Source organism: Peromyscus leucopus, chromosome 22 (assembly GCF_004664715.2).
Source record: "Peromyscus leucopus breed LL Stock chromosome 22, UCI_PerLeu_2.1, whole genome shotgun sequence".
NCBI classification, from domain to species: Eukaryota; Metazoa; Chordata; class Mammalia; order Rodentia; family Cricetidae; genus Peromyscus; species Peromyscus leucopus.
Window position 1 is genome coordinate 4,189,526 of NC_051081.1, and position 11,523 is coordinate 4,201,048.

At 42.1% G+C, this 11,523-nt stretch overlaps 1 protein-coding gene across 1 annotated transcript; it reads right to left on the bottom strand.

Annotated features, from left to right (window-relative positions):
• Positions 1-10,563: 10,563 nt before the first annotated feature.
• Positions 10,564-11,523, bottom strand: LOC114688742 (olfactory receptor 19-like). Its single transcript, XM_028863269.1, has one exon. The coding sequence runs from the start codon at positions 11,521-11,523 to the stop codon at positions 10,564-10,566; it is 960 nt and encodes a 319-aa protein (XP_028719102.1).

Consider the following 11,523-nt stretch of genomic DNA (forward strand, 5'->3'; position numbering starts at 1 on the left):
GGAGAAGGACTCAGTTACCCACAGTGTCCTGATATCAATGCTGCTTCTTTTCTTTCTTCCATCCTTCCCTCCTTTCATTTATATCATGGACCTCTGGACTCTTTTAGAGCCGCCCTTATATCTATGTATGTGAGGCTATCCACTGAGGCTGGGGCATGGTCAACCTACCAGGGACCACACCCCTGAAGAGAACTGACTCTTTTCAGCAGCCATCACTGCAAATGACTCCTCAGCTAGGGATGAGACCTTGTCAGCCCTCCCCTCTTCTTGGAGGCATGGTGATTGGTTTGATCTTGTGCAGGTCATTGGAAAGCTACTCCAGGTACTGTGAGTTCGTTAGTTTATTCGTGTTGTCACGTCCAGAAGCCACTATTTCACAAAGTCCTCCCTGTTCTCAGCATCTTACTATCTGCTTCCCTTTCTGTGGTGTTCCCTGAGCCCAGAGGGGAGGCTTGTGCTGTAGAAGTCTCATTTAGGGCTGAGTACTCTGTAGACACTTATTCTCTACATTTTGACCACTTATGGGTTTTTATATTATTCTCTGTTCACTGGAAAAAAGAAGCTTCTCTGATGGAAACTAACAGCTTCATTGATTTATAGACATAAATATTCAGAAGAAAATGTGATGTTCATTTAACAAACAATAGGTGTAATTTTTTTTTTTACCAGAGCCCATGAATTCCCCAACCAAAAGGTTCTTGGCCAGACAACTTAGTCAAGCACTCTATACATTGAGCAACGCTATAAGCCCAAACTTGTAGAGGCACACAATCTATTTATTTATTTCATATGAATCCCCCTAGGAGATTCTGTGTGTTATTTCTGATTAGTAATGCCCATGTCATACTCAACCTCTACCCAAAGTTTATGTGTTAAATTAACTTTAGGATTGTGACATTCTCATGGCCCCTCTCCCTCAAGTTTGGACCACCTTGATTATAGACATCTCCCCACCATGGTCTCTTTAGCACACACACCTGGATGGAGACACTAAGTGTAGCTGTCACCCTTCATTAAAGAAGCTTAGTTTTGAAGTATGCAGAGAACATTACAGAAAGCTACAACTGGTCAAAATGCAGAAAAGAGCTGCCTGTGGGTGCCCAACCCAAGAGAAACATTTAAAATTACACCTGTGTCCAGTCATCCTTGTTCCACATCTAGCATCTTCCTATGAGTGAGTACATACCATATTTGTCTTTCTGAGTCTGGGTTACCTCACTCAGGATGATTTTTTCTAGATCCATCCATTTGCCTACAAACCTCATGATGTCATTGTTTTTTCTCTGCTGAGTAGTATTCCATTGTGTATATGTGCCACAATTTATTTATCCATTCTTCAGTTGAGGGGCATCTAGGTTGTTTCCAGGTTTTGGCTATTACAAACAATGCTGATATGAACATAGCTGAGCAAGTGCTCTTGTGGTATGATTGAGCATTTCTTGGGTATATGCCCAAGAGTGGTATAGCTGCTACTCACATCACCAGTGAGGCTACCTGGAAAACGGGACCCCAAGAAAGACACGGAGAAATGGATGAGATCTACATGAACAGCCTGGACATGAGTGGGAGCAATGAATGGCGAGGGTCGAGGGAAAGAGAGCGGGAGATCCTAGCTGGATCAAGAAAAGAGAGGGAGAACAAGGAATAGGAGACCATGGTAAATGAAGACCACATGAGAAAAGGAAGAAATAAAGAGCTAAAGAGGCCCACAGAAATCCACAAAGATACCCCCCCACACACAAAAGACTGCTGGCAATGGTCGAGAGACAGCCGGGACTGACCTACTCTGGTGATGGGATGGCCAAACACCCTAATAGTTGTGCCATAAACCCCATCCAAGGACTGAGGAATCTGGATGCAGACATCCACGGCTAGGCCCCTGGTGGAGCGCTGGGAGTCTAACTAGTGAGAAAGAGGAGGGTGTATATGAGCGAGAATTGTTGAAACAAAGGTTGGATAAAGCACAGGGACAAATAACCAAATGAATGGAAACACATGAACTATGAACCAAAGGCTGAGGGGCCCCCAACTGGATCAGGCCCTCTGAATAGGTGAGACAGTCGATTGGCTTGATCTGTTTGGGAGGCATCTAGGCAGTGGTACCAGGTCCTGGGCTCGTTGCATGAGTTAGCTGTTTGAAACCTGGGACTTAGGCAGGGACGCTTGGCTCAGTCTGGGAGGAGGGGACTGGACCTGCCTGGACTGAGTCTATCAGGTCGATCCCAGTCCTCGGGGGAGACCTTGATCTAGAGGTGGTGGGAATGGGGGGTGGGGAGGGGGGCAGGAAGGGAGAGAACAAGGAATCTGTGGCTATTATGTAGAACTGAATAGTATTGTAAAATAAATAAATAAATAAATAAATAAATAAATAAATAAATAAATAAAATTACACCTGTGTCTTAAAGAACATCACAGGAAATGGGGGAGAACGACTGTAAAATCCAGAGGACTAGAGAGTTTGCTGTGTTTTCTAGATATGACAGGGAAGCAAATACCTGGTTATGTAAGGCTCAGCAGGCTACACACACACACACACACACACACACACACACACACACACACTCACAGAGAGAGAGAGAGAGAGAGAGAGAGAGAGAGAGAGAGAGAGAGAGATCCATATACACATACACAAAACACATCAAAAAGAAAATAAGCCATAAATTTGAAAGGGAGTAAAAGGAGTTGGTGAGAAGATTGGGGGAGAAGGAAATGATGTGATTCTATTTTATTTAAAAAAAAAACTTTAATTAGAAATCGTTTGAAGCACTGGAGGAATAAAAGCCAAATATGGCCAATGTCCAGACACTATCAGATAGTGAAGAAATGTGAAGACAAATTCAATTCTTACAATAAAATAATGGAGATGAGGTATAAGCAAATTTATTAAAGTACTTATATCAGATGATATCAATGCTGTGTTCATAAACTTTACTTGACTATAATAAACATCTGAGATAGTCAAATTATAAAGAGAAAGACTTTATTTGTGCTCACAGTCACCAGTTCCTTGGCCCTGTGGCTTTGATCCTTCATGGAGGCAGCCCAACATGGTTGGAGCACATGGTCAAACAGACACCCTAGGACTTGGGATACGACTTATTAGATAAGAACGCCTGCCTGAGGACCTGGGTTCAGATACTATGATCCATATTTTTAAAAAGAGGCCAGGCTTGTGCCTATGAGCCCAGTGCTACAGGAGAAAGAGGCAAGAAAACTGCTAGGACTTCAGGTGGACTAGACAGCTCCAAATTCAGTGACAGAGCCCATAAGAGAGAAGAAGGAGAACAGTGATAAAGCAGAGCCCCAAAATCCTCCACTGTACAAGCACAGTGCACCTGCTTACACATACACACACATATATGTATATAATGCCCATAAAGTAAAAAAAAGGGAGAAGGAAGAAAAAGAGGGAGGAAGGGAAGGATGGAGCGGGGAGAGAGAAAAGGGGGGCACGAAAAGGGAGAGAGAAAGAGAGACTACTCACTCTATAGCCATAAAGCAAAATGGAAAAAGAAAGAGACTGGGGTACAAAAATGTCCACTCAGTCCGTAGTCCGATGACCTAAAGACTTCCACTAGGCCCTTTTCTTGACAGTTCTACCTCCTCCCAATAACAATGCTTGGGAACTAAGTCCTTAACACATAAACATTTGGGGGACACTCAAGATGCACACTACAGCAAGTCGAATGCAGAAAAAAATGTAATAATAGGCAATATTTGATGGGGATGTTGTCTTTCATAGGTGTTCTGAGATCACTGGACAAGGTCGCATTTGGACACAGTCATCAAGGAAGACAGGTTGGATCCCCAGAATGCATCTGGGACTGTTCATGCACAGAACATCCATGCAAGGCTTCAAGGAAGGTATTTCTTGCAATTATTCAGTTTGGACAAGGAAGTAAAAGCAGTAAAAGTAATTAGTAGGAGGGTGAACAGCTATACATGGTATAATGAAATCATGGACACATAAGCCAGGTGTGGTGGCACACATCTTTAATTACGACTATCCCAGCAGGCTGAGGCAGAGTATGTCATAAGCATGAGAATTTGAAAATAGTGAGACCCCCATCTTAAAATTACTTGCAAAGAAGTTTGGTATAGCTGTGTGACACCATTGCCTAGGATGCACGAGGTTCTGGGTTCCAGCACGGGCATTAAAAAAAAAAAAAGACCTAAGAACCTTCATTGAGGCAGAAACTTCTGAACACAGGCATTGCCATGTTTGCACACTGACAAACTGACTCCATGGATCATCCTTGAAATGAGGTGCACCTGTCTTTGTTCCATAGACTGCTCTGGGTTCTGGCCTCTGTAGTTTGCTCAACCCTTCAATGGATAGCCCTCAAGAGCCCTTTCTCTAAACCCTTTACACTGCTAATTCCTTACACACACACACACACACACACACACACACACACAAACACTGCTGTGGTGGCACTTGTGTGTGCACTTGAAAAAGCCAATGGCTATTTGCATAAATAGAAGAAACGTGCAAAGAACTACTGTAATGGGGTGTTTACCAATAAAACAACAATAGGCTTATTTTCTCTTTGTCTCTTCCATGTTTGTTTAACCTACTAGTTTTATTTCTTGTGACAGCGGATCAGTGAATTGATGCCTTAATTTTCTCATGTATTAGCTTTACTTTCTTGGCATTAAGGTTTGGGTGTTTTTTTTTTACTCTCCTTAGATACATTTTGGGTGTTCACTCAGATCTTTATTCCAGTGGTAATTAATATGGAAAGTATCCCCCAATAGAAGGGCTCACGGAGCCCTTCTGCTCCTTGATGAAGTATGTGGGTTCTGTGGGTAGGATGGCCTTTAGCTGTGTAAGTTCTGACGATCCGACCAGACTACAGTGGATAATTCCAAAGTCGTGAACATGCAGACAGCTATAATTAAACTCATTCAATAACAGAACAAAACAAAAACACTTAAGTATGTGAAAGTGATTCCTAGTGAGAAGAGTTATCAGAGGAGGGAGACTGCAAAGAGTGAGGGAGAGCCAAGACTGTATTACACACATGTATGAAATTGTCAAGGAACAAATGTAGTCTTTAAACAAGGCATCTCCACTGTTGATGCAAGACTCTTCCTCCACAACACTAGGGCAAATTTGTCCTATTACACTGACAAAATCCTTTGTCTAATTAAACCCTGAAGACACCATGACAGCAAAGCACTAAAACCATACTTTGCCCCAGTTATAATTCTGGATACAAATTAGCAGAGGCTTAGTTTGCTACAATGACCTTTTTGTTTGTACAGAATGCATGATGGGATTTGTGCAAATATTATGCATTGGATCTTTCTTAACAATATGACATTATATTGACCATAAAATTAAAACAGCATGGAGTCATTGGATGTAACTTAACATACAATGCTCTGTGTATACATTCCATAATGTCCCAGGCCCATGAATATAAGTTCTCATTTATATGGAACTATTTTATGAGTTCATAAAACCATCCTCTTATGATTAGACTTCCACAACTATCACTTAAAAATTAATTCTCACCCCAGTTACTGAGTTCAGTGGATTCTTCGCTTCCCAGCTTCATGAAACCAGAAAGCCTCCCTTGCATATCCCAGCCTTGGCTAGGTTAACTTTGCTCTCATGTACATTTTCCATTCTGCTGTTTTCTGACCTCTTGCTGAAAGAGCAGCAGAGCTCCGGGACTCACCTGGATTGACCTCTGGAAGGTAGGTCTGTGCATCAACTCCCCAACTCCCCTCTGAATGGCTGATGATAGAGAACTGAAGCTGTACTTGGCACATGAATCAGCAGGACAGAGAGCAGTATTAATCCCCAGCCAGGGTCAGGACTTCAAAATGAGAAAATTAATGTGTAGCTCTAGTTTGCAAATCAGAAGGACTACACTGGGGAGACACTCAAAGTTGACAGCAGCTTCTCCTTTGAGAATATTTTCCTCCTGTTATTCCAGCCCCTAAGCATACTGTCTCCCCATGGGACACTGCTCTGCACAGAAAGAAAATTGTTCCTAAAGATTGCCTGTTCTCAAAAGAGTAGGTTAAAAACCCAGGTGACTAGTCATTGTTCCTTCCCCATGAACTCTCATTCTTTAACCTCCTACCAGCTTATTTCATCCTGATTTAAGGTTTCTACCGAAGTCTAAAGTGATGAAAGTTGTGTTAAATATGTCTCAGATAACCAAAGCATTGTATTCCATTGGTTACTTCAGAAACACACAATTCTGTTCAACAACAAGGAGTTTCCCTTGATGTGAGACCATGACTCCTAAGTTAAATGGCTTCATTGTTCTTTTTCCAAAATAGAGAGGGGTGTATCCCTTGTTAGGCAAATACAAAAATTCCACTTATGCCATTATTCATGAGACATCTTACAATTTTAAAATCAGTTACTTATTTCTTTAGGTTTTGAGTACACCCACTGACAAGCCTGCAAAAGTGAGCTTCAGATAGCTTCTGTGCTATGTCCCAAGTTATAAACCAGAGACAGCTGCACATAGAGTAGAACTCTATAAACATGTTTGTATTTTCCTTAAAATTTTGTTATATAATAGTGTGTGTGTGTGTGTGTGTGTGTGTGTGTGTGTGTGTGTGTGTGTGTGTGCACGCACGCACATGCGTGCACAGGCTTACTATGGAACATTTCTGCAAATAAGGAAGCAGTTTTAGGAGTCATTTCTGTCTGCCCCCAATATGGGCTCTTGTTATTGGACTCACTTTGTCAAGCACGAGCCTTTGCAAACTGAACTATTTCAACAATCCCCTTTTCTACCATTCTATACCTCATGTCACTGATCAAATATGGTTTTGACTCTGAGCATCTGATAGGATGAGGCCAAAGGTGATGCTCAGCACCTGAAAGGCTTAAAAGAAGCTCTCATCCCTGGGAACCACGATGCTGCTGGGCCCATTCAGAGTTGAGAGGCCTGTAGAGCTACCCAGGGCTTTGGTACCAGTGACCCCAAGCTGCTGACAATGACCACATCTGGGTACACAGTCCTGCAGCAGCTGAGGTCTGTGTGGATGTCCGTTGCCCATGAAAACCATGTGTTGAACCAGCTGGTACCACCCCTCACTGGCCTAGAGTGACTTATCCCCCGAGAGCGCGCGCACACACATGAGAGCTGACACTGAACCTTCCTGGCTCTGTATAATTATCTGTCTGATAATGGACCCTGATTACTCTGGCACACGAAAGCTGGTCTCACCCCCTAATAAGACAGCCTAATAAGACACCCCCAAGTGACTCAGCACACTTGGAAAAGCTTGCCTTACCCCTCACCATGGGCCTGGGAGGCTAGCTCCACTCCTCATTGAGAGGAGTTGTCCCAGCAGCCTGGACAACCAGCTCAGCTGCTCCCCAGGCACACATCCAGGCACACCCAGCTATCTGTCCCATCTGTGACCTGATGGAGTGTGTAAAGGGACTGATCCTGTGGAACCATAGCCACGGGCTCTCCATGACTCAGGAAAACAGTGGGATATCAGAGAGGAATGTCAGTGGGGGTCCAATATCGGTGGTGTACCAAAGACAGAGGCCTTGAACCTGACCAACAACTCATTACACATAGAACATTTGCAAGTAAGCTGTTTGGACAAAAGGGTCTACTGTGTGACACACTGCAGGTTCCAATGCCACTAAAATGAATAAAGGGGCAACGAGAGGTCATTTTATTTTTATCTTATTTTTATTCTTTTTTAGCTTTCCTTTTGGAGGGGAACACTACAAGAGGGAGAAGTGAATATGGAGGCATTGGGAGATGGGTGGGATTAGGGTGCATGATATGAAAATCCCAAAGAAATAATAAAAAAATTAAATAACAACAGCAACCGAAAGACTCCATAGAAGCTGACTGTGGACAGGAAGATTGCCTGGATGGCTGAGATGTTCCAGAGTTATCACACAAGCCGGTTCTACTTTCATTTCTATTGCTGTGAAAAAAAACCTTGACAAAAGGCAATTTGGAGAATCAGATTACAGATAATTAGTGGGAAAGTCCGAGCAGTGGGAACTTGAAACGGCTTGTTCCATGATATCCACAGCCAAGAACAGAGAGAATTAATGAACGTATGATCAATTACTTGCTAGTGTTCAGCTGGATTTCTCTATTCCTACGCATTTCAAGATCCTTTTTCTAGACAACGGTGCTGCCCACAGTTGACTGGGTCTTCTGATATTAATTAATTAAAACAGTGCCTCACAGACGAATGCAGCAACAAACCCAATATATGTTCCCTTGCTTGTATCCTATTATCTTTTAATCTATGTGATCTAATTTGTACTGTCCATATCCTCCCGGGTGTGGGGTTACTCACTGCATCATGTTCTACTTAGAACAACACCTTTAAGAAAACCACTTCTCTCCCTTCTGATAGCTACTACTTACCAATGTCATCCCATTGAAGGATGGGACTTTGTGCAAAATTCCCTTACTCATTCTGGGATTTTTGCATCGCTTCAGTTTGTTCATATCTTGGGCATTCTGTTTCCACTACTGCGAGTTCAAATGGAAACTGCTATGCTGTGTCTGAAAAACACTGTTGCCTTATGAAAACACCTCTGGCACTTACAGTCATTCCCTTCTCTCTCTTCTGTAATAATACCCGAGGTTCAGGAGGAGGTGTCATGATATAGAAGTCCTGTTTGGGGTGGTTATTCTATAGTCTGATTCTCTACAGCTTGGCCAGTTTATTACTCTTTATTACTGCCATAACGAAAATATGTTCACCCTTAAAATGAAATACCAATCCATTTCATGTCAGAAGAAAGACACCTCTTTAGAATTGTTGAAAATTTTAGCAAAATATAAAGGAGATGTTTTAACTTATGAATGATTCCATTGACTTCTACAATAGTCTACAAATCAAAGTTTTACTATTGTGAAATAGAAGTTGAAATGCTGTAGGAAATTGTGAGGGAGCCCAATGTGTACTCAGCCTTTTCAGATGTTATAAGACAGATGATGGTGCCATTGAAGAACAGCTCTCAGTAACATAGTGAATCTGTCTTTGGAAGAATGAAAGAATATGTAAAATTGTGCACCCAAATTTTAAGATACATTTTTATTTACTCTGTGAGGTTTTCATACATATGTACAATGTATTTTGATCATAACCACGTCTTTCTCATCTCATACCCCTCTAATGTATGCCCCTCCCAACTCTACGTCTTCTTTCATAAACTTGTTATAACACAGTAAACCAAATTATAACTGTCCATATGCTCACATGTATGGGGGCGTGCACCCATGCATGGTCAACCTACCAGGGTCCACCTATTTTAAAAAGAAAGACTTTTCTTCCACTAGCTACCATCAGCTACCTGTAGTTCATCAGCTAGGAGAGAGAACAATAATCCATTTGTCCCTCCATCCTGGAATGTTGACGGGTATGTGTTGACATTCTTGTGAGATGTGAAAAGACATCTTCTCACCCCAGATCAAGGACAGATCAAAATAAGGATACCACTAAAGTCTAATTTGGTGACCCAATGAGTTTATAGGGATATGGGCGAGGGGTTACTTACAGGAAGAGAAATGACTCAAAGAGCTGCATCACCAAAGCCCACCACAGCTCATGAAAGCTGAAAACCTAGAGATTACTTAACCTATAGGCAGCTCCACAGGATAAGAGCATCCTTTCCAGGTAGCTCATTGGTTCTTAAGCTTCTCACAGACAGCTCTGCTAGTCCGTTCTTCTTCCAGGCTTCTCAGCTGCTCTGAGCCCCTTTAGGCAGCATGGCTTATCTGAGAGTCTTCTAGACAACACAGTTTATCTGCAACTGTCTTAGCAGTCCTTATTGATTATATACATGATTATAGAAGGAGAGGTCTATTGAATCTAGTTAGTTTCATGGACTTGCTCAAGCTATTTTGAATTGTTTACTCTCTAAACTTAACTTAGTTTCCCTGCATGATGGAATATTTCACCTACCCTTAGAACATCCTATATATTCACTTGCTTGCAAACACCTTGTGCTCAATGAGCTTTCCTCTAAGATTGAAGGTTCTACTCTTGAAGGAAACTGCTACACAACAGGCATTGTAGAGGCAGCTGCTGTGATTTCATGAGTGCCTGCCACACCCAGAAGACAGTTTCCATGCATCTCTCTCTAACCTCTCCTTCTTACAACCCTTTATTTGACCTCTGATCCATGGGTATTGTTCAAATTATTAGATGCTCTACAATTATGTACCTTACCTGTTGAGTGGAATTATGTCCATAGGAGGAGCATAACTTAGGGATAATGTTTAGTGAAAAAGAACTCAACACTTGTTACTCCAAAATAAATCATTCTTAAGAGGTCTCAGTTGTTTCCTGATAAGAGTGGAAGTTTCTAGAGGATTTGATCCAAGGATAGGTATTAATTTAAGAAAATAAGAAATGAAAAAGTAAAACACAGATACCAGAAAGAACACTAAGCCTTTTAAAGAAAGGGATTGTATAAACAAACAATATAATGGACATTGAAATTAGAGAAATAGTGAGACTAAGTTTTATTACAATGTATGACCAAAGACCACAATTGCTAATTCCATAACCCTAGGTTCTACAAACATGAGTAAACAACTATGAAGGTAAGTCCATTGGTCTGTTTCTAGTCACCCTCCCTAAAAGTATTTTCAGAGCCTTCTTCATGTCATTGTTCCTTAGACTATAGATGAATGGGTTCAGCATAGGGGTGACCACAGTGTACATCAATGAAGCCATTGCAGTGGCACGTGGGTTCTGGGTCACAGCAGAACTGAGGTACACTCCCAGGAGGGTGCAATAAAATAAAGAGACAACAGAGAGGTGAGATGCACATGTGGAAAATGCTTTGTACTTCCCCTGAGCTGAGGAGATTGCACGTATGGAGGACACTATCTTGGAGTAAGAGTAGAGGATGCCAGAGAGGGGACCCACAGCCAGTAACATGGCTGCGATATAAATCACTATGTCATTAAGAGAGGTGTCAGAACAGGCATGGTGTACCACCTGATTGAGTTCACAGTAAAAGTGAGGGATGTTCAGGTCTGTGCAGAATGACAACCGCAGAACCAAAAAGCTATGTAACAGGGAATTCAGAACACTTATGATCCAGCACGCTAGAATCAGCAATCCACAGCGTCTTGTGTTCATGATAATCATGTAATGCAGGGGGTGACAGATGGCCACATAGCGGTCATAGGCCATCACAGTCAGCAAAAAGATGTCCAGTACTGAAAAAAGCAGTAAGAAGTACACCTGAGTGATGCAGTTCACGTAGACGATAACTTTGCTCTGTGTCTGGATGTTCACCAGCATCTGGGGGACAGTGGTGGAGGTGAAGCAGATGTCCACAAAGGACAGATTGGAGAGGAAGATGTACATGGGTGTATGAAGGTGGGAGTCCACAACGATGGCCATGATGATGAGTAGGTTGCCAAAAACAGTCACTAGGTACATGGAGAGGAAAAGTCCAAATATGAGAGGCTGAATCTGAGGCTGATCCTCTGAAAATCCCAGAAGAAAGAATTCTGAAAGCTGAGTATCATTTCCTTGTTCCAT

What these genes read in the sequence shown, in the direction of transcription:
- LOC114688742 (XM_028863269.1), bottom strand. Translation starts at nt 11,523, where the DNA reads ATGGAACAAGGAAATGATACTCAGCTTTCAGAATTCTTTCTTCTGGGA.